This window comes from Molossus molossus, unplaced genomic scaffold, assembly GCF_014108415.1.
Source record: "Molossus molossus isolate mMolMol1 unplaced genomic scaffold, mMolMol1.p scaffold_m16_p_23, whole genome shotgun sequence".
NCBI classification, from domain to species: Eukaryota; Metazoa; Chordata; class Mammalia; order Chiroptera; family Molossidae; genus Molossus; species Molossus molossus.
In genome coordinates, this window is record NW_023425359.1 from 17,432,022 (window position 1) to 17,457,534 (window position 25,513).

A 25,513-nucleotide genomic window follows, 5' to 3' on the forward strand; every position below is an offset into this window, starting at 1 on the left:
GTGTGTCCAAGGGGAGCTCCCGCCGCCCCGCCCGGATCTCGTGGAGAACCAGGGCCCTGCGTCATCAGGTCAGGGGATCCCAGCGGGGCGTTTGCTGCACTCTTAGGTCAGCCAAGTCGTCTCTGGTGGACGTTACTTTTCTTATTTTTGTTCTGCTGAGAACAATAATCTATCAAATGTTTACTAGTAGCTTTCAGCAATGATGAAACATTGCAAAGAGGGATGTAAAGTTGGTTCAGAAACAAGATGACTGACACAAAAGTAAGTGGGATATATGTTCCGGCTGAAATAGACTGTAGATGTGCTGTCCAGTTCACTCAGAAGTAGACAGGCACGCACTGGGAATTCAGCTTCGACACTGTTCAGTCTGAGACCGGACCCCAGCACTGAGAAACCAAGAGCCCCTTTCGACTTTGCTGCAGTGGCCATCGACGACACGTGGGACTCCCAGTCGGTGTCCCCTTGGTGGCAGCGGATGCGCACGGCTTGCGTCCAGTCTGAGAGCAACGGGGCTGCCCTGCTGTCCGCGCACGTGGGGCACTCTGTCGCCGCGCAGCTGTCGGGCAGCGCGCACGAGGAGGAGAAGGTACGTGGCAGAGCGGCTGCCGTCCCTGCCTGTCCCGCCTTCGGTGGGGCAGCTCCTCGCTTTCTGAGGCCACACGCTTCCCCTGCAACATTGGGGTCCGAACTGCCTGTCCACGGGTTCTTGTTTTTTTTTGGGATCAGGAGGGGTGGGGGTGCTGCCCTTAGTGTGCTCGTTTAGATGACGCGCACACTTGAACTTAGACGTCACCACGTGGCCCAAGGGCAAGTGTGGAACTTGGCTCTGGCTCTGCCCGTGGCTGGTGATTGGTGGTGAATCCCTGAAACGAGGTGTGTGCCCCGGTTTCCTCACCTGAAAGAGGTCAGGGTTAGACTGCGTGGTTCTCGGGGTGGTTCCAGCTCCTGCGGAGGCAGCCCTTGGCTCCACCCCCTTTCGCAGGCGGTGTTTGGGGCACTGGCATCCAGTGACGCAGAGGACGCTCCCTGCTGACCCTTTGCTGGGTGGTTTTCCTCATCTCCTGGAGACTTCACAAAAAGAAAGACTAACATCCCGGATAGCTTTTGTTAGCTCAGATAACTTTTTCTAGAGGGATGTTGCGTTAAACTGGATGAGACACTTGAATAGGTCTGCGGAGAGTCACTTCACATTGTCAGTCTTAGTAGTTTGTAGGCTCGATTTTATATCACTAGCTTAAGAGGTTTATAATAATGAGGGAGAAATTGCAGGCACATTTTTTACGCTGGCGAGTGCATTCTAAAGAGGGATCAGTACAGTATCCGGGTACTGATCGAGAAGCTGGGTCCTACCCCCATGGCCTGGGGGACAGGGTGACACAGGCGTGTTTGTGAATGCCTAGTCTCCATCCTCGGTGCCCGAGTCTCACGTCCACTCCTGAGCCTCAAGTCTCATCCAGCCAAGTATAATATTTGTGAAACAGCATCTGTGTGGTGTGTCCTGACTGTCCATCAGCCTTCAAGTTCAAGGCTCATTCAAGTTCATGGTGATTCAGAATCTTTGCCAGATTATCACTGGGGCCTTTTCTGTTAGTTCTCCCAGACAGCCGTGGACGCTGACGCGGAGGCCCTCACGGACTCCTGGGAGGCCCTTTCTCTGGACACCGAGTACTGGAAACTCCTGCTGAAGCAGCTGAAGGACTGCCTTATCCTCCAGACCCTGCTGCACAGCAGAGCGGACGCGCGCCCTGTCCGCGTGGCGTCGCTGCCGGCCGAGCCGCTCCCCCGGCTCTCGGTTAGGAAGCTCCTCGAGGGAGGGCGAGGTGAGCCCCGTCTGCCGTCTGTCGTAGCGTCTGTAGCTAATTGTTTTTGTGGCCTAAGCATTTGTTGCTGTTGTTTTGTAGAAATGACCGAAAGAATAAGGGAAGAGCAATGCACTCAGATTTAAAAAATATATTAGCAGCCCACCACGTCTTCTCAGTTAATCTTTTCAAAGTCTGTTCTGTAGTTTTCTGCTCAGGAACCCCACTCACGTCCCTGGCTTCACAATGGCAGAGGCCTCAGGAGTCCCCCCGTTCCAGCTCCGTGCCTTCGGGAGGCCAGATCTCCCTGCAGTTCAGCCGGCACAGGAGAGCCCCGTGGGTGGGGTGCAGGAGCTCATCGGGGGCTTGGGACCCAGCCGACGTGAGGTTCGCCGCCACGCCACTCCTCACTGAACATCTTGCTGGAATTCCAGCTATTTTCAGTTATTTTCATAAACTATTCATGTGCAGTGGGTTTGTTATTTTTATTTTAAAATCAATGAACCATTTTTTACAATTTCTCCATGTTAATTTCTAATACCATAAATATTGATAAATATCCATAGCTAAAATTATTTGGGGCTGTCCATCATTCTTAAGAGTTTAAGGGACCAAGACTGAGACTATCAAGGTCAGAAACTGCTGGAGCGGAGCTGGAACTCCAGCACTTGCTCTGCCGTCTGACTTTGAATCCAACCACTGTCGCGTTTCTTGTCGCTGGACTGGACGCAAGCGAAGCACCTGGGTCCCTGTCTCTGGGTCCGAGCCTGTGCTCTTCCCTGTCTCCGCCTCCCCTTCCTCCTCTGATTTCTTCTCCAGGAGCCCTGAGTTCTCCATCTCACTCAGCTCGAGGGCCACCTCCTCCCAGAGACCCCTTATGACCTTGAACTGCAGATTCTCTGCTTCCTCCTCGTTCCCATAGAGCTCGGCCCTTCCTTCCAGCGCGCTCCCTCCCCGGAGTCCTCGGTTCGGTCCTGCGCTTCCCCTCGCAGGACCACAAGCAGTTTACCTCTCGTGGTCTTTCTCGTGCCCCTTTTCTTCCCAGCAGCTGTCAGGCACATGATCCGGACTGACTGTGTTTCTGGGTTTAGAAATACTCAGGTATTTATAGCTTCTTACTTAGTTAATGCGTTTTCTCATTCTTTGTAAGTCGTGAGATTTTTTGGCACAGTCTCGCTGCACCCCCGTTGCTGCCTGGGGAAAGTGTGGGAACACCATTTTAATGTGAACCGAAGCAGTATCACCGGGGCCCTGATTCTGGAATGAGAATCTGCAAATGATTCGGAAGCCAAACATAAGAAATTACATCACCCAGTTCACTGCTCCCATAGATTCTCTTGATTATTGTGATTTTGACCGTGAGGCATCTCTTTTGCGGAAAGGTTTACATTTGAATCATAAAAGGAGGAAAGACGGAGAAATCGTTTTGGTAAAAATTATTTTCTTATTCTCACCCAAGGACCTTTTTGCATTTATCTTCAGATAGAGTGGGAGGGGGAGAGAGGGGAAAAGAGAGAGAGAAACATCAATGTGAAAGGGGCACATCGGCTGGCTGCCACCCGCACGACCTCAACTGAGGTCGGGGACAGACCGCAACGGAGGTACATGCCCTTAGCGGGAACCAAACCCGGGACTCTCTGGTCTTCAGGTCAATGCTGTAACCACTGAGCAAAACTGGCCAGGGCACGTTTTGGTAAATTTTTAATCTTTTTTTAGATAAACAGGACTCTTCATCGTGAACGTTTTTGTAGTTTGCAAAACTACAAAATAATTTTTTGGACAATATTGATTGCAAGATGGCATAAAGCATCATGTTGATGAACGGTGGCTAAATTTTGCCCCTAAGTATTATATAGGCTAGTTAGTTGACTGTTACAAGGAATGTATTGCCTGAGAAGCCTACGTGAGTGTCATGCTAATCCACCTGTTTTCACTCATATTTAAAGAAGGTGTTTTAAAGATGTTTGCATCCCTTTTCTGTGTGGTCTAGTGTATTTTGAATTTGTGAGTGTAGCAGGTTTGTGGTATTCAGACAGGTCTACATGTGCATTTGTATTTGTCTAATATTTTAGGCAAGTCTAACGATGCCCGTAGGTAGCCAGCACCCCACTCGCCCTCACAGGTGGAGTGTAGGTCGCAGCACTGCAGTGAATCTCGTGGTTTGGGGTCACCTTCAGGCTGTAAACTGAACGTTGGGCTTAGATCTCGGGATTGGAAATGCAGGTCCTGCCCCGATGGCCCCCTTCCGCCAATGCTGCAACTTTCATTTTCTCTCGCCTCCAAACTGCAGGTGGCATTGCAGACAGTGTGGCCAAGTGGGTATTTAAACAGGACTTGAGCCCCGAAGTACTAAAACTGGCTAATGAGGAGAGAGATGCAGAAAACCCAGACGAACCCAGAGAAGGGATGAACAGAGGTTCGTTGGAGGCGCCAGAGGTGGGCGCGGACTTAGGAGCCATACCAGGTGACACGATGCGGAGGACTCCGAGCTCCAGGGAGAGGGTTGGCAGGGAGTCCTGAAGGCAGGTGTCACACGTCCCTGTCTCTGCCTTTCAGATCTGCTGCGTGCGGCCCGGGAGCAGTTCCCCTGCAGCCTGGAACCGGACGTGCTGCACGCGCATTGCTGCTGGGAGTACGTGGTTCAGTGGAACAAGGACCCGGAGGTGAGCCCGGCCCGAGGGTTGTGCTTGTGCGCACCCTGCGCGTTCTGGGGACAGTTTAGTAAAAGCTGACGCGAACACGGGAGGCTTCCCCTTGGGGAACATGTCTGTACGAGGTGCTGCGCTAGGCCCTGTCCATCCGCTGGCTCCCGACCCTCACAGTAGCCCCTGCAGCGCAGGGATCCATCATCCTCACCTGCAGCCAGGGCTCAGGGAAGGTGCGTCCCCTGCCTAAGGCGCACTGCTGAGTCCCAGTTGGGCCAGGATTCAGCCTCGGTTCCTCTGTCTGCAGCCAGTGCGATTCCCGTTCCCAGTCAGGCTGTGATGAGCATGTTCTTTACTTCCTTTCGGATTCCTACACAACCTAGCACCTGGCTAACTGAAAACTCTCAGTACTGTGTCACCATGACAGAGCCAGAGTCAGGACCTGAAGCCAGCCCGGGGCCCCGTGTTCAGACGCGGCTGCCTCTCCTCACTGCCCGTGTGCGTCTCGGAAGGACGCTCAGGACTATTGTACAGGGCCGCCTCCAGTCCTGATGGGCCTCGCGGGCCTCTCAGCTCTGCTTGGGCATCGTTTTCACCACGTTTGACCACCCTCGCTCCGGGGCATTCACGGTCTGCAAGTGGTGTAGGGAGAAGGGCCCCGCGTGCCTGGAGGCAGGAGACTGGACTTGATGCATTTCTGACAAGGGCCTGGCTGGGGCCAGCTCGGACTCTCAGCCTGTGTCTTCTCCCTCCGCCCTTCTTAAATGATGATGCCAGTCCTTCAGGACTGCTGCCAGGGCCCAGCAGGATGCAAAGCACACGGTGTTCGTCCCTGTGCCGCACGGGTCACGCAGGCCCCCCTCCGGCCTCTCAGATTAGAATTGCTCTCGTCTCGTCCTCACTCCGGCTGCACTTCTGAAGACCTCTCGGGTGAACTAGTTCACGCCGACACGTTAACGGTGCCAGTAGTCTTCCTTCCTCAGAAGAAAGCCTCTAACGTGGAATCCCAGGCAGTCAAGGAAGGCATGTAAAGAGTAAGTGCTTTAAGCAGAGGTGTGGTCTCATCAGTTAAACTTTGACCGAGAAGTGATTCAGGGACGGGGACCCTCTACAGTCTGAATGGTAATCACATGGAGGCTCGCCGCTCACGTGGGATACTTTTCCCACATGGAAAAAGAATGTTAGGGCTAAAACAAGGACATCATAATTTCAGAAATCTGAATGAATCAATTCCAGATTCTGGTCTTAGAAAGTGAAACTGAAGAGAAACACTGTTTTACAAGCTTTCACTGATACACCCAGGGCACTGGCACAGTGGACGGACAGACAGATGAGCCCACGCACTGCCACTGCTAGTCAGCAGCTTTGGGACCTTTGGGATGGTTCTGAACCCTTTGCCCTCAGTTTTCTCCTTAAAGCACACGGGACCTCACAGCAGCTGTCCCCGCAGGTTGGAGCCGTTTATAGAGAAGATGCTCGCATAGCGCCCGTTGTTTTGACTAGGGTTGTCATTGTCGATTGTTGGAACTCTTCACAGTTGAAATAAGTGGCCAATTTTATTGTTTGGATTTTTTTTCCTGTTAAATATTTATCTCCTTGTCCCATCTGACCCCATCCCAGTTCCATTTTACACACACAACTCAGGTTCAGGACACTTCTAATTACCAACGGGGACATGTTGTGTAATCTTTGTTCAGGCCACAAAATTACTCAGCAGAGATCTGGATAATTTCTGGGGAAAGTCTTACATACTGTATTTGCGTTTTAAATTCTTGATTAGGAAGAATTGAATGTCGGGCATCCCCTGTGATTATTTCCTGTGTCCTCTCGCTGCTGTAATGTTTTCTCCTTGGCATTTATCACTAACATCCTGCGTAGTTCACTTCCTCTGTCTCCAGCCCCCTCACTAGATAACCTCAGTGAGGGCAAGGATTTGGGTCTGCTTTGGTCACTACAGGACTCCTGCTGCCTCACACGGCCTGGTGCATAGTAGTTGCTCAACAAATATGTGTTGAATAATGAATGAATGATATTTGCAAATAAGTACATTTAGTTTTCATATCTGTGTGTAATTCAAGTATTTACTGAGAAGAACGCTCACAGTAACTTTGAATCCAGATGTCAGCATATGTGTATGACCTGGGGTTTCTAGAAATCAACCATGATATAGGTGATGGGAATTGGAGACCGTGATGTTGTCTTAGGAAAAATTACTTCTTTCTTAATACTTCTGTGATCTTACTGCAACATTCTTCTATAGCTTTATGCAGAAACTATGTAAGAAGTCTCCCTTTGTATTTGAAATACTTGTTAAATGATTTTTTTTCTCTTTTTTTCTCCCTTTATGTAAGGAAGCACGGTTTTTTGTTAGGTCAATAGAACACTTGAAGCACATTCTTAATCCGCATGTTCAGAATGGTAAGTAAACAGGTGTTAAAAACTCAACTGATTTAAGAGGCAAGAATCTTTAAACTCACACCCTCTTACATTTTTATTTGACATTTTTATTTGATGGTCCTACCACCTAACGTTAGTGTGTATTGCTATCAACAAAGTACTGGTTTTCTTAGTTCTTTGGAAAACTGTCCAGAGAAGGGAGGGGGGCTGGTAGCCCTTGTCACCTTGCGCCCCCTGCCATCATTTCCCAAGCTGACTGTTCCTAGGTCAGGGAAGGAGAAGATTACCCGAGTGGGCCGCACCCCTTCGCTCTTTAGTTCACAGGCAGGTGAGGGAAGGCGATGGGCTGCTCAGGACTGTGGCTCCTGATTAAGAAATTTGGCAGCCGAAGCACCTGGTGCCTCTGGCTCGGTGCGCCCCGCCCGCTGCACCGCGCGCACCGCTGGTGTCCCCTGGAAGAGTGCACAGTTGCAGGAAAGTCGTGAACAGGTTACTGGCTTTATTTGATAGATTGATGGGCTCCTGTCAGAGGTGAGGCGCCCAGCCCGGGCCAGTGAGTCATCTCAGCATGTTCTGAGACGAGGTTCGGGGCTGGGAAGGAGGAAGCGCCATGGATACATTCTGGACAAGCCACTTGTCTCCTGGACCACCTTTCTGTGGGTGGCATGGAGTCGGACTGCAGAAACTCTAACATGAGGAGAACTTGAAAATTACTTTATTTATTCATCTTTTTAGATCATACCTTTGTCCAAGAAAAAAAAAAAAAAAGATTTCAAGTGACTCATTAGGGAACTGGGGTCTCCAGAGTATTCTCCCCTTACCAGTGACACCCGGTTACCTATTGACTTCAGGCTGGTGTTTCACGTTCGAACTTGGTGCCCAGTTTATGTATACGCAGCCTCCTGGCGTCCTCACGCCCTCACGCCCTCCCTGCTCGATGCAGGAACAGCTGTTGTGGGTCGTGATTCTGCATGTTTTTTGTTTTTCAAAATATATTTCTGGTATTTTTTAAATTTTAATTTTATTTTTTACCTGTCGCTCTATCAGATGGCTATATATGAGAAAAATCAGCTGATGGACATTGGGTGGGTTTCCAGTGTTCGGCTGCTCTCAGTGAGGCCGTTCTCAGCACTCGAGCGCGTGTCTCTGTGTCCGTTTCTGCAGTGGAATTGTGGGTCCTGCGCTAGACACGCATTTAGCTTTAGTTCCCGCTGCAGGTCCCCGAGTGCCTTTACGCGTGTCGTCCCATCAGCAGTGTCTGAGCACCCGTCCCCGTTGTCTCCACATCCTCACCAGCTCTCAGCGCTGTCGTCGTTTTTAATTAGCCTTTCTGTTGTATAATATCTCTTTGTCATTTTCATTTATCTTTCAACTAATGACACGACTCTTCCCTTTATGGTGATTTGGCAATTGGATAGCCTCTTTTGCAGCCCCATTCTGATTTTTATGACAGGTTTTTATTAACGTTACAAGTAGTGCATAGTTAGAAGCTTAAGGAAGACGCGTTCCGTGCCGTGGAGAGACCTCAGCTCCCGCTCACTTCTTGTCTCCCGCTTGCTGCAGGCGTTGCACTGATGATGTGGAACACGTTCTTGGTTAAAAGGTTTTCTGCGGCTACGTACTTGATGGATAAGGTAATTTTACATTTCATGTGCTGACGTCTTGTCTGTCTGGTCCCCTTACTTAATTGTGTTAGAAAGATGATTTACACGGGCCGTGTTAGGCTGTGCATTTGTACACGTTAGCTGCTCTTGCCCAGGGAAGGGTAGCCCCCCCTGCTGGCTTGGCAGGAGCCCGCCCCGAAACGCCAGCTCCACCGCAGAGCCCCGCGACCCAACAGAGGACTGGCGGTGGTCCGAGCATGGTTCACGCTTTATTTTAAATTGAAGCCTACAGATGTACTCTGACTCCCGGAGCTCTGGCTGTACAGCCAAGGTTTTTCTTGGAACGGGGTTGATTGTGGTTCTACTCTGGTTTTCCTGCACAAACACCCCGTAACGCATTGCCTGTGAGTTCTAGGGCCGCTTTCTCTAAGTTATGGTGCAGTCTGAGTGCAGAGCCCTTAGATTCTCCTCCTTGATCCCCTGATCTTGGTAGCTGTTTCCTAGATCTACTCTAGTAGGCCTGGGAGTTAGCTGCTCCCCATAGTTCTTGTCAGAGCAGTCAACATAAGATGAATAGCTTCTTCCTTTTCATCATTCATCTTTAACCAGTTGAGTTAAATGCCATAATTACAGCCTGTACAAGCAGCATAAGTAGATTGGAGGGAACGTGACGTGAGCCTGGAACCAGCTGCTGGGGCTGAGGCTGTCAGCACCGGACGGGCCTGGCCTCCAGCAGAGTGGCCGCAGGCCTCAGTGCTTCGCAGGCCACGTGCTAGTCGGCCGCAGGCTCCCGTGCGTGGAGCGCAGGCTGGAGGAAGGAGCCTTTCACGTGGGCGGTGGGTTTGGGATTTTCCAGTGGTGTCAGCTGCTTAGCCTGCAGCCTGGCATGTAGCTTTTCTTTGATCTCGAAGACACGGGCGATTTTAAGCAGAGGTGTGGTCTGTTCAGATTTGCATTTTAGAAGACGATTCTGGCAATGGTGAGATATGTTGGAACTGGGGTGGGATGCGCTTGCCTGTTCGAAGGCCATGGAGTCATCTCAGCTCGAGGCAATGAGGTGAAGAGTCCTTGGTGCGGGAGTCCCTTCTCCCATTGTCACTGTCCCCTGTGCCTTGTCCTGTCACGGGTGTTCCTGAAGTGCGGGGCTTTTATCTGCCCCTCCCACCCTGTGGAACGCAGTGAGTGGGACAGTCTTATTGTTCATTGAATCGAGGAAATTAGCTGATGTTCTGAGCTGGACATATGACTGCTGTCTGCTTAGATGTCCCTTCTTTCTCTTAGAATCATGGTGTGTCTTTATCAGCTAACAGGATTCTTAGCTGCTCTCTGTTCGTAGCCTTGAGTTTGGTTCTGAGTGTTAAGGCAACCCAATTATTTGATTATACAAAGAACCGGCTTTTTTTTTTAGTTTTTCTTATTTAGTAGTTCAAAACTATGTTTTTGAAAAGGATTATTTGTGAGCCCAGGGTGATATATTTCTCGTAATATATTTTTACAAAATTCTGCCACAGAATTAATTGCATTATGTTATTACGGTTGCCACATTTATTTACAGGTATATTTGTATTTTTAGAATTTGGTTACTTTTTATTTCCTGTACCATAGTGATGCCTTTTCAAGTTATTAAATAAATACAGCATTTCATGTCCTTTTGTCTTAGGTTGGAAAGTCCCCCAAGGACAGGTTGTGCCGAAGGGTAAGTGGATCTCCCTTAACTAGATTTGCGGTTGTTAATCCTGCACTTGACCTGGAGCCTCATCAACTGTAGGGGTGAACTTTGCCTTTTACCATTCCGATGACATGTCAGGAGATAAGAACATTGGAAAGAGAACACTATATTAGGGAAGCTGCTCGTGAACTCTGGCCAGGTCTCATTCACCTTTATAGTTTGTCAGATAGCATGTTTCAGCTAGGTTTTCACGAGACGTCTCAACTTTGGACTGTGGACAGAACCGTGACAAGTCGCTGTTGCAGCTTTGCTGTCCTGCGAAGGGGAAAGGTGCGGCGGGCGGCGGCACCCACTGGAAGTGGACTCAGGAGTAGTAGATTGGGTGCACCTTCACACAGGGTCTTAACATTCCTGTCCTTTAGCTCAAAACTTCAAAATATTATTACAAATTTATCTTAAGAAAGATTGGGACATACCAACCCAGCTGTTATAGGCCCTTAGTCCTGAAAAGTCACCGCAGTTGAATTCTGGTATGTGCTTGGGACTCCCTGTGACCAGTGCATGTGTGTGTGTCACACACACACACACTCACTCTGAATCACTTAGGGATGGGAGGGATTCATGGGTTTAGAAAGATGTACGTGGACGCAAGGCTCCTGGGCAGGCCCTGGGGCGTCGGCAGGACGAGCGGCTGCCCGTGCATCATCTGTCTCGAGTTCGCAGGCTGGAGGGTTCCGTTTAGTCCCTAAAAGATGCTCTGAAACACACCAGGCTGTTTCCTCAGAACCTCTCATGTGGGACCATAATTACTTGGCTATCGAACGCCTGTCCCTGGAGGTCTTGGCCAGTGAGTACGGGGCCGCAGCCCGTGGGGGAGGACATCGTGTCTTTACACCCAGGACACTGATCGTTCACAGTTGATCGTAGGACCATCCTTTTTAAAGCCAGTTAAATCTAAAGAAAGGAATTAAAATGTGCTGAGGACTTGACTGTCAAATTCTTGCCTGTCTGTTCAGTGTCGACAAAGTTTTATTTTTCTGATAATGACTAGAGCAGTTTTGCTGCAGGAACTAATTATGTTCCTTTTGCGAACAGGATGTGGGGATGAGCGACACGGCAATGACCTCTTTCCTCGGCTCCTGCCTGGATCTCCTTCAGACTTTAATGGAGGTAAAAGGGGTATTTTCATTCTGAACTGAGTTGTCAAATATTTTTAAACTCAGTGGACTTAAAGGACTACAGATATCTTTTCATTTATTCATTTCACAGTTTTGACTTAAGCCTAAAAATAGTGATGTTTCTTATTAGAATTACATTTTGGGGTTTTTTACATTACACTTTGGGCCGGTGGGAGAAATAGAGGTTTTCACTTTGCTCCTGGTAAGCTCATTAAAGAAGGTGTTCGCAAGCGGTGATGTCTCCGACTGAACAGCTGTCCGCCCTCGCACGCAGGCAGACGTGAGCAGGGACGAGGTGCCGGTGCCGGTCCTGGACACGGAGGACGCCTGGCTCGCGGTGGAAGGGCCCGTCTCCATTGTGGAACTGGCCCTGGAGCAGAAGCCTGTCCACTACCCGCTGGTGGAGCACCACTCCATCCTGTGCTCCGTCCTGTACGCGGTCATGAGGTTTTCTCTGAAGTCCGTGAAGCCACTGTCCCTGTTTGATAGTAAGGTAAGGGACCGGGGATTTCAGAGCCGAGCTGGAGCTGGGGTGTGCAGGCGTGAGCACAACAGTTGTTTGATAGAAGCTGGATGGAAGGGGTGGACGGGGACTCGAGCCCGTGGCTTCCCGTTCAGAGGGCGCTGCTCTCTGCTCTGTTCTCCTCCTTCCGAGGAACTTAACCCTGTTTTCCTGCTTCAGCTCTTCAGACACACGTCTGTTCTGAAGCCAGGTGTTTTTAAAAGGATTCAGAGTACATACTGTGTATCAGTTATCTATCACTGCATAACAAATCAACCCGGAAATGAATGGCTGAAATTGAGTTTATTACCATCTTTGTGGGTTGAGAATCTGGGTGTTTCTGGCTCAGTTTCTCAGGAGTCTGCAGTCAGGGAAGCGGCCAGGGCTGCGGTGGGGTCGGGACCCCACTTCCAAGCCTACATGACGTTAGCGGGATTCAGCTCCTCGCCACTGGGGCCACTCCAGGCAGCTCGCCCCCCTCAGCGCGAGTGAGGGACTAGGCACACGCGGGCAGAGGCCGCGGCCCCCTCGTACCCACTGTGAAGGTGACACGTCATCTCTGCCTGCTTGTTTGCTAGTGAGTCCCCAGCCCACACACGAGAGAAGGGGATTCCGCAGACATGAGTACCAGGAGGCATCCCTGGGCACCGCCTTGAAAGCTGCCTCCCGAATAAATAAAATTCTCAAATGTTGTTGTTCAAGGAGGAAAAAAGTCAACGATGAGATATTCTTAACTGGTTTTGTTCATTTGTTTTTAATCCTCACCTGAGGATATGTTTCCATTTATCTTCAGAGAGAGGGAGGAGGAGAGAGAGGAAAACAAAGAAAGAAACATCGGTGTGAGGGACACATCAACTGGTTGCCTCCCGCACGAGGAACCAGGGCCGGGAACCGAACCGAAGCCAAACTCTGAGCCCTTGACCGCAATCGAACCCCCGACTCTTTGGTCCACAGGCTGACACTCTGGCCAGACAAACTGGCCAGGGCTTGATTTGATTTTTAATCTATACTCGTTTTCTTCTTTCTCTTCAGGGGAAAAACGCATTTTTCAAAGACCTAACTTCAATTCAGTTATTACCCAGTGGAGAAATGGATCCGAATTTTATTTCTATACGACAGCAGGTAAATGAGTTATAGGATTTTATTGTTGCTTCTCGGGGAAAGACCGGTAAAGCCGGAGTCCAGCTGGCCTTTGGAGGAGGACCACTTCCAGAGTGTGCCCGAGAGAGCTCCCTTGTAAAGTGTGCGTCACTCTAGGGTGATGAAGCAGTTTTAATGGAAAAGCCACTGAAAGACAGCTTTTAGGGAAGCACTAACACGATGTTGCTGTCTCTCCCTTTTCAAGTTCTTACTGAAGGTTGTCAGTGCAGCCGTCCAGGCTCAACATTCAGGCGCCAAGGACAGACACCCCGCAGAAGAGGCCCCAGCCGCTCCTGGGAGGGAGCTGGACTGGCCAGCCCTGGCCGTGGACTTGGCCCATCACCTCCAAGTCAGTGAGGACGTCGTGCAGAGGCACTATGTGGGGGAGCTGTACAGCTGGGGAGCCGACCACCTCGGAGAGGAGGTAACGGTCACCCTGGGCATGGAACCTGGCTCAAGGTGTCAGTGTGATGGTCGGAGTACAGGGCCAGTCAGGTCCCCAGTAGAGCTTTTTGCTTTTCCTTTTGTTAGAACTTCTGGGCACACAAACAGAACAGCATATGACAATAGAAATATCCCTGTTCAGTGTTTAGTGAAGTCCAGGCAGCAGACAAAACGGACAAAAGTTTGAAGATGACTTGCACTGTCCTACTGACTTGAACAATTAGGTGATGGCAGAAGTTTGGGTTTTAAATGTTGGTTTGAGTTGGACGACATTTTGCCTCTATAGCTGACCGTTGAACAATGTCGGGGTTGGAGCTGACCCCACACAGTTGAAACTCTGTGCATAACTTTGACTTCCCATCGTTAACTACTAATAGCCTACTGTTGATTGGGAGCCTTACGAATAACAAACAGTTGATTAACACATTTTGTATGTTATATGTATTACATGTTCTCTCACAATACAGTAAGCTAGAGAAAAAATAGTATTAAAATCATAAGAGAAAGTATAGTTATGATTCATTGAAAAAGCCCACCTATCCGTGGAGCCCCGCAGTTCAACCCCGTGTTCAAGGGCCAGCTGTGTACACGGCCACCCAGAAAACTAACTGGACTCGGGGCTGGCTGCGCCTTGCCAGGGTCCGTCGGTCTGTAGCTCGCACTCCACAGCCGTGTCCCTCTCCCAGGCCATTCTCCAGGTTCAGGACAGAGAGGTCCTGGCGTCCCAGCTGCTGATGCTGACGGGGCAGAGGCTGGCGCACGCCCTGCTGCACAGCCGGGCCAGAGAAGGGATGGAGCTGCTGGCCAGGCTGTCGCCCACGCTCTGCACCTGGCTGAGGGCCATGGTGAGTACGCAGCGGGGGGGCGGGCACGCCTGTTTTCTCAGACGCCGTTTCCTAATACTTGGGAAAATGGTCATTCTTCCTTTAATTGACTCAGCGCTGAAGAAAAGCATTTTTGTTAGTACCGGATGTTGTTTGGGCGCATGTAACTGATGGGTTATTTCTGTGTCCCATTTGTAGGACCCCCAGGATCTTCAAAACACAGAAGTGCCCATTGCAACCACTGCTAAACTAGTGAATAAAGTGATTGAGCTCTTACCAGAGAACCACGGGCAGTATGGTTTAGCCCTGCACCTCATTGAAGCCATAGAAGCCATAGCCCTTCCTCCTTTGTGACCCTGCCTGCTGCAAACAGCTCCCGTCACGTGACTGCGTGAACTAGCGCATGGTTATGTCATGCAGGGCGAGCTGGGATCTTATGGAGGGGGTTGTCTTCTTCTTGTATAAAATAAATTTAAAAATATGTATATTACTTTTAAAAAGTACAGTCCTGGCTAAATTCCGCTCCTTTGGTTAATACCAAAGGCAAAAATATAGGCAAGTATCAGTTATGGCAAATATAAACAAATATCAATTATACTATTAGTTACTCATACAGATGTTTTCCTGTTTATTTCTAATTTAAGCACTTAGCTAGCTTTATTGTTCAATTTTGCTATTTAAAATTGGTTATAATTTACAGATTATGTTCTTATTATAAGATTCTATATTTCATACGCAAATGTTATTGTTCTAAGTAAATCTCAATGTGATCGTGTAAATATAGTCCCCTCAGTAAAGTCAGAGGAACATCCCACCCTCCTTCCACAACTGTTAGGAAAATGCTCTTGTTATCACACTTCCTCCCATGCTGGGCTGCCACCTGCTTTGGAAGCGACAGGTCCCTTTCCCAGAGGCTAGGCAGCTGCCGCCAGAGAACGATGACCTTGCAAAGGGTGATGCGTTCAAGGTCATCCTAGTCTTCAGAAGGGACAGTAAATAGAACCCTTGTTCGGGTACCAAAGGACCTGCCTATACTTGCCAAAATCGAGAATCTGAGATACAAGCAGCACACCAGAATTAATTATACGACAAGGTAAGATTTGCTTTTTGCCAAGACTCAAAGTTGTATTCCCATCAGGTAATTGTAAAAATGTATTATCTTGTAAAACTTAGGTTTTAAAAAAAAAGGGGCAAAGATTCTAAAAATTTAAGTAACTTTATTTTTCCTGAAGTGTTTAGAAATGTCTGCTTCTGGGACTTGGCAATGTCGCCTGTTCTCGGGAACAGAACAAAGTGCTTAGTGATGCCGCAGCCTTGGCAAACCTACCTCAGCCGGGTCGAGAGCGTACAGCACAGCTAATCTGTACCCTGGAGCGCCCAGAGCAGTCCAAGCGCTGAAGATTATTTGATTAAAACCAAACTAAGCAAAACTCTAAGAAGTGCTTTGAGTTCTACAAATACCAAGTATTTGTTATGGTGTATCTTTGGAATGTAGCCATACAGTGCAGTTATTGTTACCTGTCATGGATCACAATTGTTACTCATAGTAGCTCGTTGTGATACAGAGGTTTGCTTCTTCACTTCCTTATCAGAAGCCAGCTCAAGCAACTGTGCAAAGTTGAGTATGTCCTTCAGGGACAGAAAGAAAAGAATGTCTGACGTGAGGACATCCCGGTGTAAATTCATTGCAACTGAAGATCACATCCAAACAAGGACTTCCCTGTCTAAAACTTAACAATGACTGTTTCAATTTGGAACCTTGAAAAAGAAGCGAGTAGACTGTCCTGAGGTTTGGGGTGAGGGCCTGTGAGTCTGACGGAGGCACAGGTGCCCTGTGGCCTTGACAGCTCGTCCGGCCGCTGCCGGGGTCCCTGCTGCCCCATCCAGACATATTCCTGTCGTCACTGGTTGACGTGTTGTAAAAGACTGGTTCTTTGGTTCTTCCTATGAGTTTTCTAAATTTTCTGAAAGTTGTTAATATACTTTGGAAGCTGATTAAAAACCTTGGGAGATGTACCTAATCGACATTTTAGCTGCTAGAACTGGTTAAACTTATCCTGGAAGGACATGCAATCGGACCGGGGGCTGTGGGGAAGAAGCTGTGATGTGGCACGTAGAACCGTAAGGTCAGGACTCTGTCACCCTAAAATTCACCACTCAACTTTAAAGTTGAATTCTGCGTTGTATGGTTGGTTAAGAAATGCAGTTAAATATTTTACTATTTCATCAAGGGCTTTTAAACTAAATCTGCTAGAAGACAGGCAGATAAGTAGCTGCGGACAAGCAGACCTCGCTTTACAGATGCTGACTTGTGCAGACTGGAGGCAAGACCACCAGCAAAACGAGATGGCTCACTTCAGCGCAGTGCTCGCTTTACGGCGGTGGTCTGGATCTGAGCCCAGGGGCGCGACGTCTGCCTGTCCACATTCTGAGGTGCGGAAGAGCCACAAATGAAGGAATTAGGTTTGATGGCGAGTGGCTAGTTCTGACACCAATGGCATACGCTGCACTTACTGCGGCTGTTGATGGGACGCCAATAACCAGCAGTGTTTTCCCAGACACACTCCCCCGACAGCATTCACCAGGCAGGTGCACCCTGCTCGGTCCTGCCCTGCAGTGCTGCTGAGAGAAACACGTGTTCACGTGAGCATATCCTCTACGGTACAGGTGTGTTCAGACAGACTCCCGAGAGCCAGGGTAAATGTAGACAAAAGGAATAGCATCTGGCTTCTAAATGCTTCCTTCCTTTGCAAAAAGAAAAATAGTCTTTTCTCCATTTCACTTTTGTTATAAAAATTCACCTTAGGTCAAAAGTAAACACTGTTACATTAAATTGCTTTCTTAAAAAAAACCACACAATTGCAATTTAAAATCACAGAAAGCTCAGATTTAAAAATATTAAGCTTACATGGAATATGACAGTCAGAAGGGGCTGTGATTCATTTGATTTTCAAGAGAAATATTTTCAAAGTACTGATAGCAACAGGAAGCTCTCACCCTGCAGGAGTGGATTTGTTGGATTCTAAAAGTTAGATTCCCGCTGAGTAGAATTAGCCATCCCTAGAAAGATTTTAATCCAAAATGGAGTTGTTTATAAAATCCTGTTATCTAGTGTAATGTATTGTAGGTAGTGAAATTCTGTCTATACTGCTGTTTTCCGTCTGTTCATTGTGAATTCATGTATATTAGTGAAATAAATTTTCAGCTTTCATGTTGTTTCCTTGACGTTCACAGATGTAAGTACGAACTGCTAAGGTTTTGTTCCTCTTCTGAGAATAACCGATTTCATGTTTTCATTCTGATTCAGCCAAACCACTAGCTATTCTGAGAGGCGGGGGCGTGCAGCGGGCAGAGCGCCACCCCCGATGCACCGCCGGCAGGCAGACGCCACCGCAGCACTCATTCCCCAGAATGCCTTTATTTGCAGACATTACAGGACTTAAATACTGAGTCAAAAAGATTTGTAAGATATAAAACGTTCCCCGCTCGGCCACACACGGAGGTGAGCACGTTCAGGTTCTGTTCTGGACGAGCCCGTCCTGGACCTCGGTCCCTCTGCGTGTGTGGATTGGTATAGGTACCCGTTGTCCAGTTAGAGGAAAAACTTAGGCTTCTTACTTTATGCTCGTCCTCCACCACTTACTCATCACCTAAGTCTTGCATTTGTTCCCGACACTGTAAACAGCCCCCTGCACTGCATGCAGTCCTGCCGGGGTCTCGCTCGGGAGCCGCTGTCGGCCGGAGCGAGGCACTACTTGCCGCCCACGGCGTTGGCGCATCGGGGACAGAGCGTGTCGGACGACTCGGCTGTGTACTTCCAACAGCGAGGGCACTTTTCTTTGGTAGTTGGCATGACAATTACTTTATACGCCGACTCTTCACGGATGTCACCACCTGGGAAAGGAGAACACGTGTCCTGGGCAGGCCATTCCACCCCGAGCCCTGTGGTAGCTGCTTTGTGGGGGCTCCGTTCTCAAGCTCTCTCCTCCTGCCTCGGTAAAGGTGGTTGCAGTGCCGTCACATGCCGCCAGGCCACGCAGCACAAGCACACGGCGGAGGCGCTGAGGACGCGAAGACCGAGAGGTCAGCCGGCTTCTCCCTGACGCAGGACAGGCCGGCTCGGGTCTGAGCACAGCTCTGGCAAGTCTACTGCCGGAGAGGCAGTGTGATCTACGTTTTTTTAAAAAGCCAAATTATAGTAACAACTGAACTGTCCACTTAAAACTTGTTGGTTTGAACAAAAGGAAACCACTTTCTCTACTGCCAATACTCTCAGCTCCGACTGACAGCACAGTACGTTGTTGTCCAGTCACTACCAAGACTGCAGGAACATCTGAAAAGCAGGTTAAGCCAGAATCGCTGCCACGTGGTCGGAGCTGCCAGGCCTCAGATTTAACCCCTGCCTGTCACTAGCCTCCCGTCTCCTGCTGGGACCCGAGTGCCTGACAAGACACGGCGCGTCCCTTTCCCAGCGCCTGCACCTTCTGTCACTGCTCCTTCTCCACGCCCATCAGTGACAGCGAACTGGGTGGACAAACGCCTACAACATGCTGTGGATGCCACCGTGGGACTGAGTCCCCCAGAACTTCCGTAACCCTCCTTCCGAATAGCTAAATCACACTTTAATCTGGGGTGTACCCACGAAGTTTTAGAATCGGTGCCCGGCAGTAGGGTGCCAGCTGTCACAGGAGACGGCACTGACGCCATACAAGAACCACCGCTGCAGACAGGAGTCCCCCCTCTAGCCCTGGCTCGGTCCCCCAATCGCGTAGGACACTTTCCAGAGCGGTTTAGAAACTTGCCACCGTGTCCACAGAGAGGTGCCTTCCGAGGACGTGCAGTCCCCTGACAGCTGGGGACGACCATGGTCATGCAGTTGCCCAGGTCACACCTGTCCTCCCCCTCCTTCGCGCTTACCTTCCAGATTGATCAGGAATGTCCCTCTAAGCTCAGTGACATCTGCAGGCATCGAGGGTGGTTCCTGAGGGAGTAATGTCGTCTGGGAAGCCATCATGAGCTCGTTCAGCTGCGAGGTGCTGGAGGTCTCCTCAGCTTGCAGCATCTGGGAGGGACCACGGGACAGTCCGTCTGAGCTCAGTTCTCACAGAAACAGGACGCTGACGCCAAACTCTTGTGCAGTGGGAGACCCTCTGGTACCTCTGCCTCACGCTAATACGTTCAAACACGTTAGTTCTTACTAGAATGAAAGGTTTGAACTGAGAGCTTCCATTCGGAGGTGGTTATTGAGAATATACTCTCTGGTGGCTCTTCACTTGGCTAGATGCTAAATGCCCATTATTTCTTATCGTCCCCATTACACACGGAGGCACAGGCTCAGAGGGGTAAGCTGACCAGGTTTCTCAACCAGCCAGCAGTGGGGCTGTGGCCCAGCCCGACCCGGCCCAACCTGGCCCAGCGCCGTCAGCTCTGAGGCCCCCTCCCTGGATCGTGCTGCTGACACCAGGCCAGGGGTTAAGACACCTTCTCACAGGGACGGCCACCCGAACACCCTTCTGCAGGACCCTGAGCGGGGGTGTCAACACGCATTTCCACACTTCTCACTCTAACTCTGACCTCCAACATGACTGAGCTGATGTGGACATTCCTTTTATTAAAAAAAGGATGAAACAGGAGATTCAAAGAAATTAATTTGGTTTTAACAAAACATTGCAACCAGTAACTAATAGAAGCAGGGCTCCATCGGACAGCTACTTAGGGTAATTTCTAAGGAAAATATATTCACATTTTTGAAAATCGCAAAATATTCTTTCCAATATAAATGATCCAAACAAGCTGTATTCTTTCTAGCTTACCACTCAGAGCTACTGACGTCAAAGGGCATGTAACATGTAGGGGAAAACCCAGTCCAGGCTGTGTAGCCTCAGCCAGGTCCCAGCTTCTGTGGTCCTGTCTCCTTGCTCATAAATGGAGTCCGAACGTCCCACACATTTTAAGATGTGGACATACTATCGGAACTCTTACTGATCAACAGTTTCATATCTACTACAGCAATTGCAAGCCTCAAATCCTGATCAATTACAAGATTAAAAATTTAAATTGAGCTTACCAACCAAATGAGATGGTCACTTTTTAAGGAAATATATCAGTAAAACTTAAAAATACACATATTCATCGCCAATTCTCTTCTAAGCACTAAAACTAGAGAAAAGTCTTGACTCCGTATGCTAAGCTCTGAGCCATTCTGGCCAATGAGCCCTTAAGAATCCAAGAAGAAAATTTTGGAAGAACTTGGGATATAAAAATACGGTGAATGTTTTCAGATCACATGATCCTCTTCTGTGACAAATGAAATTTTTCCAGAACTCAAGAAAAAGACATGGAAATCTTGTTTTGGATTTGTTTTGAAACTGATCCAGATGGACAAAATTCTCAGAAAACTACACCTTTAACACAAAACTCCCAGTTTCCAGGTATGCTAATGCACTGTCAGGGATTAACCTGGTCACCTCTCATAAACGGCCTGAGGGCTTGCATTTCAAACAGGACTTTACTACACAGAGATTTAAAACCGTTTCCAGGGAAAGGGACGCCGACACCACCTCCAAGGTAGACGACCGCTCACCGCTCACCTCTATTATCTCGAACAGGAGCCCCGGCTCGATGACCAGGGTGACCTCGTGCTCCGCTGCGTTCTTGCCGGGGATGCTCCCGAGGAAGGCGTCTCTCATGGCGCACGCGCTCTCCATCGCCTCCTCCAGCCCGGGCTTCTTCCAGATGGAGCTGGTGTTGATCCACCCCGTGCGAAAAACGCTCTTGGGTTCTTAAGAAACCCAGACACTAATGTACGTATATTCCAAACTATGTAAAGCTCTAACATTAAGTACTTACTATGATGGGAAATGAGAAGTGTTCTTTAAGGTAACCACGGGATAAAATATGAAGACATCCTAAATGCTCATCAAACGTGAACATTTGGAAATAATGATGCTAAGTTTAAACAAAGGACAAAATATATAGTACGGCCTCAAAGGAAAAAGAAGATGCCTAGAAGAAAAGAGGAATCTCCCAATATCACAGTAGTTGTTTTGGAGTAGTAAGACTTTTTCCTCCTCTTTCTAAATTTTGATAATTTCCAGTTTCTTATAAAAGTTGACTACAGTCAGAGGAAAAAACTCATGAAACTACTAAAAAGCACTATATTGTTTAATAACACAATGTGTCCGTGACATCTATGTATCTGAGACAGGGTCTCAGAGAGTCAGGCTGCTGACAGTTCAGACAGCACTTCTAGGCGCTCTGAGCCACCCTCCCCACAGAGGGGCCATGACGTGCTGCCAGAGTCACTCGCTGTCCACGAGTAAGCACCCCTTATAGGAAGGTACACTCAGAAGTTGCAACCTCCTCGTCACCTTTCTCATTTAGGCAACACGGCGGTGTTCTTACCTTTGACGTAAGGTACGTGCTGGAATACCTCTTCAGCCAAGTGAGGCAGAATGGGCGCGAAAGAGCGAACCATCACATCCAAAATCTCCACCAGCGCCGTCTGACAAGAGCGGCGTTTGGGGTCACTTGCCTTTTCACAATAGAGCCTGAACAGAACAACGTGCTCAGCACCACGTCATGATCGCCAACATCGCACCTGTCTCAGGCTGAGCACACTCTTCCAGTGGCTAATTCAATGGGTCGAACCATCTTCGCATTAAAGAAGGGGACAGCCTGCCCTACACCTCTGGTACAACACCCTCCATGGCAGTGACCTCCTTCCAGCTCGCCCACTGCCCCCAAAGCCTCAGCAGCTATGCTCCGTGCAGTTGTTTTCCAGGTCACAGAGTCTAGACTGCTGCGTTCAAGGACAACTCCTAAGTTGGCTGGGGATCTTTAAAAGTGACTCCCACCCCTACAAGATTGCCTCCCCCTCTAGCTTCACAAACCCCTGAAAACATCCTGTGTTCCTGACTCATATCAGCAGCTACTACTTCTTGAGTAGTTGATCAAACAGCACTAAGCACATTACTGCTATTCTCTTTTTCATTCTCATAACCACACTGAGATGGTTTCAGCATCACCATTTTACAGATTAACAGACTGCAGGGGTGGGAACATCTGGCCGGCAAAATCAATGCCAGCTCACACCCCCCGCCTCACCAAATCCGCCGGACCAGATAGAGCTGACTGATCATTAAGGTGATAATTTTGTATGGCCCTTGGCAGAAAAAAGGTCCCCCACCCCTGGACTAGGGGATAAGCTGCCCCAGACCATAAAGCTAGGAAGAGGCAGGGCAAAAACAATCAGTCTTCACTCTAGAATCCAACTTAATAACCGCACAGCTGCCCACCTTGTTCACACCTGGATGCCCAGTGTTTGCCCAGCAGAAGAGACTCAAGGAACACTTAAGTATTTTACTATTAAGTTATACATACCTATCTTTGATTATGCTGAAATAAAAGTTAGAAAGTTCTCTGGTGTAAAAGGCCCGTAACAGCCGAACAACTTTTCCAAAATCGTACTGTTTATATGAATCGGTAATCTAGGGAACAAAGCCAAAAACATTTGAAGCTGGGATCAGCAAATGGAAATGCTAGTCATCATCACAGCATCTGTTCCTTCTGACTGTTTCAGAGGCAGACAAAACAGGTGGTATGTAAAAGCTTTGGTGGGGGGTGTCTCCCAAACAGCACTTCTGGTTCAGATTCGACTGTCTTCATAAAACACTGAGCATTCTGCTCTGGAAACTACAGAACACTCATCAAAGGAAAGGATCAGGGTTTAAATGCTGAAACCACACCATTGAAAACCGCAGAGTGCAGGCTACCAATGTTGCCTCATTTACGCCTGAAAGTAAAATCGGGCAGAAATCTGCATGTACGCCTCTGACCTAAGGGTACGTGGCAGTGGCCACATTTCCCGTTTCTGAGTAAACACAAATGATCTGTGTTTATAGATGAATGATCAAATATCGTACAAGACACAGAAATACCCACTTCAGTTATTTCTAGACTTAACGAGGTGTATCTGCTGATAAAGTACAACTCTATTCCTTCCAGTCGGGAGAAATACATCCGGAGTGGAAATGTGTGTGTGTGTTTAATTTTCTCTCTTTTTTTTTATCTCTCTACTTGGTGGTGGTGGTGGTGAGGAGATGCGGTTTGAGGCGGTGTCTGTTCTACTGTCCCCAGCAGACTTCAGCCCTATGGCAACCTAGGACGTGTGGGATTTATCAAGGATGGCTTTCCCCAGTGCTGTAGTTACAGTTTCTAGCGAGGTCTGTTCCACTGGGTGCCCCTCGGATTTCAACACGGGCAGCGCTGAACTTCCACGTCGCAGGTGCTGCCCAGTTCACACTCACCTTGCTCGCCAAGTCCTGCAGGAGATGGAGCATGTACTGGTCGATGACATACATGTTTTTAACAGGGATGGAATCTGTCTCTGGGTTGAAACCAGCCACGTTTCCCAAAAGAAAGCGGAGTGTATTCCTAAGCTATTGGAAAGAAATAAAAAACATGTCATCAAAAACAATTTATGAGGCCTGAAGTTCTTACTGAAAAGTTCTTTTATTTCTCGTGTTACTTTCTTAATGGGATACTTTTTAAATAGCATTCCTAAAGAAGACTACAAGTGCAAAAACAGCCCAAACATTTTCATAGCCCAGGTATGGAAACAGCCACTGGACTTGACACAAAGACTGAATTTTCTTTCCTTTTCTTTCTAACCTTTGGGCAGACCCCCTTCAGTGGCCTAGTTTGTCCATCTGTGCAGGTAAAAATAAAGACAAACGCAGTAAATGTGAAAGGTCACCGAGTACGTAAAATGCATATAAAATTAGCATAATTTCACATATATTATGCTTCATTATGTATTTTCTCTCCAGTCCTCACAGATACAGAGCAGTAACTAGTTAGCTTTTTAAAAATTATATATTCAGTTTGCAGAAGACATTACTCAAGTATTTGCATTTACCTCTAATGATCAATTCATGTAACATCAATGTTGTACTGAACCTCCTTGTGAAAACAAGTGGATGTACATGAGCTGTCTGCCTCCTAGCCACCAGAACGAATCTGTTCAGGATGCTGCTCGCCGACATACAGACACTCCCTAGCTTCAGGCAAGTCCACAGTCAGAGCCCAGTGCAGGGGAAGCATGACACATGTTAGTCCTCGGTCACTTTGTGCCTGGGATTCTGCAGGGCGACATGCACTGGCGCACTGAAGGGACCCAGATGCTGTGCCTGGCATGTCGCTGTCCCCGCTGAGGTGAGGGCTCTTCCCAAAGTGAACGCGACCACTACCTCCACCTCAACACTTCCTTCTTTTCAGTAAAACTTTAGGAGTTATGGGAGGAGAGAAGGGGACAAAACCCTGGAACCTTTTATTTGGCTCAGGCCATGTTATGATCATGCACCTCTTCAATAACAGGTGGTCACATCTTGAATGTCTAGATGTGAGTCTGGCTAATGAAATGAACTGCACTGCTGAGCAGGCCTCGTGGGAACCCGCCTTAACATGTGGGTTGAGCGGGGCCTTCAGAAGGACGGTTTGGTGGGAAAGCAATTCTGCACCCGCGGGTAAGCATACTTGCTGCACTGTGTTGGCAGAGTTTGTTTTTGTTTACAATATTAAAATGTATGTCAACAAAAATGGGTGGATTATCAAATAAAATGCAGCTTCCAGCAAAAAAATTAGTAGCATTTCACATAGTATGCTGTATATTTAATAAAATAGAAGCAGAAAGTATAAAGTTACTATGATGACTGGTTTTTTAAACGAGTCATGTAGGATATTTTTAATGCTCAGGTGGAGAACGCGTGTTAAATTGGTTTCCCAGGGCACACAGTACCGGCTTCTTTGTGAAAAAGTAGTATTTAGTCAGCTCATTCAGAAACAGGAGAACAGTGACTCTGACCTTGCTAATATCTTCTCTGGCAGCACTGAGTGCGGATGGACTGATTGTCACTTCGGTGAAGACGTTGGACTCAGCGACCCACCAGCGCAGGACATCGGCACCATAAGGAGGCTCTTTGCTCGGATCCTTTTCATTGAGGAAAAAAGCGTATAAACATATAAATGGCTTTCAGTTCCAATTAGGTGAACAGATCTTCCAGGTGCTCCTACTCAAAAACGTTGGTGCACAATATGAGCATAAAAATACCTGCAGTGTAATGAGGTAAGGGCTACTCTCCGAAATGATACTGTATCTAACACACCACCGAACCGACGGGGAATGTGCCTGCAGCCTGTTGCGTGCAGATGCTGACACCCGGCCCCTTCCCCGGGCACATCTGTGTACACCTCTCTGTCACAGCTGCTGCCTGGGCACAGAGCCAGGCCCTATTCCCCTTGGCAGAGGAGG

The 25,513-nt window shown here is 48.4% G+C and overlaps 2 protein-coding genes across 3 annotated transcripts in view; one reads left to right on the forward strand and one right to left on the reverse strand.

Annotated features, from left to right (window-relative positions):
- RAB3GAP2 (RAB3 GTPase activating non-catalytic protein subunit 2) overlaps window positions 1–17,413 on the forward strand; it is a 53,764-nt gene extending 36,351 nt beyond the window's left edge. Inside the window, exons 23-35 of the mRNA XM_036277740.1 lie at window positions 423–586; window positions 1,592–1,820; window positions 4,090–4,263; window positions 4,356–4,462; window positions 6,796–6,862; window positions 8,405–8,475; window positions 10,106–10,141; window positions 11,210–11,284; window positions 11,567–11,785; window positions 12,827–12,916; window positions 13,140–13,358; window positions 14,065–14,223; window positions 14,401–17,413. Of these exons, the coding sequence (XP_036133633.1) occupies window positions 423–586; window positions 1,592–1,820; window positions 4,090–4,263; window positions 4,356–4,462; window positions 6,796–6,862; window positions 8,405–8,475; window positions 10,106–10,141; window positions 11,210–11,284; window positions 11,567–11,785; window positions 12,827–12,916; window positions 13,140–13,358; window positions 14,065–14,223; window positions 14,401–14,556 (1,766 nt within the window). The 3' untranslated portion in view covers window positions 14,557–17,413. The remainder of the gene's footprint in view (window positions 1–422; window positions 587–1,591; window positions 1,821–4,089; window positions 4,264–4,355; window positions 4,463–6,795; window positions 6,863–8,404; window positions 8,476–10,105; window positions 10,142–11,209; window positions 11,285–11,566; window positions 11,786–12,826; window positions 12,917–13,139; window positions 13,359–14,064; window positions 14,224–14,400) is intronic.
- A 15-nt stretch (window positions 17,414–17,428) lies between these two features.
- Window positions 17,429–25,513, reverse strand: part of IARS2 (isoleucyl-tRNA synthetase 2, mitochondrial) — a 33,829-nt gene continuing 25,744 nt past the window's right edge. Inside the window, exons 17-23 of one of the 2 annotated variants that reach the window (XM_036277741.1) lie at window positions 25,067–25,192; window positions 23,511–23,642; window positions 22,585–22,691; window positions 21,607–21,752; window positions 20,793–20,983; window positions 19,120–19,264; window positions 17,429–18,096 (exon numbers count right to left, since the gene is read on the reverse strand). In XM_036277741.1, coding sequence (XP_036133634.1) covers window positions 17,954–18,096; window positions 19,120–19,264; window positions 20,793–20,983; window positions 21,607–21,752; window positions 22,585–22,691; window positions 23,511–23,642; window positions 25,067–25,192 — 990 coding nt within the window. In that variant the 3' untranslated portion in view covers window positions 17,429–17,953. Of the gene's footprint in view, window positions 18,097–19,119; window positions 19,265–20,792; window positions 20,984–21,606; window positions 21,753–22,584; window positions 22,692–23,510; window positions 23,643–25,066; window positions 25,193–25,513 lie in introns of those variants that run through there. The other variant, XM_036277742.1, reaches the window with a different exon arrangement.